This window comes from Staurois parvus, unplaced genomic scaffold, assembly GCF_062004578.1.
Source record: "Staurois parvus isolate SC_StPar_1 unplaced genomic scaffold, SC_StPar_1.0 ptg000605l, whole genome shotgun sequence".
NCBI lineage: Eukaryota > Metazoa > Chordata > Amphibia > Anura > Ranidae > Staurois > Staurois parvus.
The window spans coordinates 1,383,473-1,386,235 of NW_028318401.1; the positions used below are offsets into that span (position 1 = coordinate 1,383,473).

At 50.9% G+C, this 2,763-nt stretch overlaps 1 protein-coding gene across 1 annotated transcript; it reads left to right on the plus strand.

Moving 5' to 3' along the window:
• Positions 1-477: 477 nt before the first annotated feature.
• On the plus strand, positions 478-2,211 carry LOC149449758 (E3 ubiquitin/ISG15 ligase TRIM25-like). The gene has a single exon (XM_089692837.1). It carries the CDS (start codon positions 478-480, stop codon positions 2,209-2,211), a length of 1,734 nt encoding a protein of 577 aa, XP_089548963.1.
• Positions 2,212-2,763: the final 552 nt, after the last annotated feature.

The following is a 2,763-nucleotide window of genomic DNA, read 5'->3' on the forward strand; positions in this document are numbered from 1 at the left end:
GATTGCGTGTGCTGTGTGAGTGCGAAGGAGGAGGTTAGGTGGAGGAATTGGGAAGTAGCCGGGTTGTTGTCATTGATGGGGATATTGAAGTCCCCGAGGATGATGGTTGGTAGCTCAGAGGAGAGGAAGAAGGGAAGCCAGGCGGTGAAGTTGTCCAGGAAGAGGGGTATGGACCCAGGAGGTCTGTAGATCACTGCAATCCTTAGGGGGGTGGGTGAGAAGAGTTGGATGCAGTGCACCTTAAAGGAGATAAAGGATAGAGAGGGTGGGTTAGGGAGAACCAGGAAGGTGCTCAGCGGTGATAGGAGCAAGCTGACACCACCTCCTCTGTGACTGCTCAATCTTGGCGAATGGGTCCAGATGAGACCTCCATGGGTGAGTGCCACAGGGGAAGTGGAGTCAGTGGCCTGTACCGTACCCAGGTTTTGGTACGGAGTGTCAGACTTTCACTTTCATTTCTCTCTTCCGCTCTCAGCGATGGCGTCTTCTGATCTGAGGAAGGAGCTGGAATGTTCCGTCTGTCTGGAATTTTATACAGATCCTGTAACCCTGAGATGTGGACACAACTTCTGCCGGGACTGTATTGGCCGTGTGTTGGATACACAGAAGGGGTCTGGAGGTTATTCCTGTCCTGAATGTAATCAAAGCTTCAAGAAACGTCCTGTCCTTCAGAAGAATCGGAAGCTACGTAACATAGTGGAGAACTTCCAGTCTACCCATCCAGAGCAGCAGGAGTCCGGGGTCTTCTGTACTCACTGTATTCACACTCCTGTACCGGCTGTGAAATCCTGTCTGATGTGTAAAGCTTCTCTGTGTGACAACCACCTGAGAGTCCACAGAAAATCACCAGAACACGTCCTATGTGACCCCACCACTTCCCTGAAGGACAGGAAATGCTCCATCCATAAGAAGATCTTGAAGTATTACTGCACTGAGGACTCCACCTGTATCTGTGTGTCCTGCAGCCTGGATGGAGAACATCGGGGACACCAGGTGGGGACTCTGGAGGAGGCCTCTGAGATGAAGAAAAAGAAACTGAGGAATGTTCTGCAGAAACTGATGACAGAGAGAAAGGAGATGGAGAAAAGAGTCCAGAGTCTGCAGGAACGCAGGAGGAAAGTACAAGGAAAAGCCGATGATGAAACGAAGAGAGTCACTGCCCTGTTCAGAGACCTCAGGAGACGTCTGGAAGACCTGGAGAAGAGAGTCCTGAGGGACATCTCCGGGTGGGCAGAGCGGGTCTCCCGTCCCATGTTGGATTATATTCGGGATCTGGAAATAAAGAAGGAGGAGCTGTCCAGGAAGATGAGAGACATTGAGGAGCTGTGTAACACGACGGATCCACTGACTGTCCTACAGGAATTAGACACAGGTGACTTGTGTAATACTGAGGATGGAGATGATGTGGACAGAGAGAGACATGAGAACCTCCTCCATGATGGAGAGGATGGGGATGTGGGGGGCATCTCACACACATTACACACGGGTTTATCTGATATCATGTCTGGGGTCAATGTACAGAAATGTACAGGCACACATGTCTCTCCACATTCTACTACAAAGGGCAAAGGTCCTATCAATGCTCAACCACCCAGGGATGACCCCCAACCCTCCCCCACTGGAGGACCAAATATTGGGGCTGTACAGCAAACATGGGGGGTGTCAGGGGTTACAGACATATTACTGGATGTGAGGACAGCTGGTAATCATCTACATATATCAGATGACGGGAAAACTGCATCCTGGTCATCATCACATCAGAATTGGCCAGAAAGACCAGAGAGGTTCCAGGATTGTCCTCAGGTGATGAGCAGTCAGAGCTTCTCCTCCAGGAGACATTACTGGGACGTGGATGTCGGGGGGTCAGAGTACTGGAGAGTCGGGATGTGTTACCCCAATATAGACAGGAGAGGAGGTCAGTCAGTGATTGGATGTAATAAGAAGTCCTGGGGGTTGGAGAGGGTGGGGTGGTTTGGGGGTAATCAGTACTCAGTGATACATGACAGTAATTGGACCCCATTCCCCGGCGGTGTCTCCAGTACCAGAGTCAGGATAGATCTGGATTATGAGGCCGGGCGGATCTCGTTCTATGATCTGTGTGACCCGATCCGACACCTCCACACCTTCACCACCACCTTCACTCAGCCCCTCCATGCCGGGGTATGGGTATGGGAAGGTTGTATAAAGATATGTGAGAGGAGCCAGAAGTGAGAGATCTGCCCAGAGACATCACAAGGGGGATGATCTGATTGGTGATTGGTGCAATACTCAGCCAATAGGAGGAAGGGCAGGAAACGGGAGTGATTTGTGGAGAAAGCTGCAGGTTCCAGGGCCGTCATCTTCATCCTAAACCTCACTTCACTCCCTAGTGTGTCACTGACCAGGAACAAGCATGCAGGAGGTCCGAGTGGTCCGCCTTCACTGGCTGCATGCTTGTTCTGGGTCAGTGACACCCTAAGTAGTGTAGCCAGGATGGAGATGATAGTCCTGGAGCCGGAACCTTCCCAGTGTATTTGTAGCCACAATGTGTGTTTTCAGTTTTGGATGGCGTGTGGAAGGATTAGAGCCCCTGTCAGTTTTCCCTGCTATCCAGGACTCTGTCAGAATGGTTTCCTTTCACTTCCTGTCCTGCTGACAACAATTTCCCCGACAGGAAGTGAGGGGAAGTCTCTCTGTATTGGAGCCCTGCATAGCAGGACCGTCCACCAACACATTTCTTTTCCTTCACTTCCTTATGGAGATCATTTCACTTCCCTCCATTTT

Coding starts and splice junctions, on each gene's coding strand:
- LOC149449758 (XM_089692837.1), top strand. CDS start 478: ATGGCGTCTTCTGATCTGAGGAAGGAGCTGGAATGTTCCGTCTGTCTG.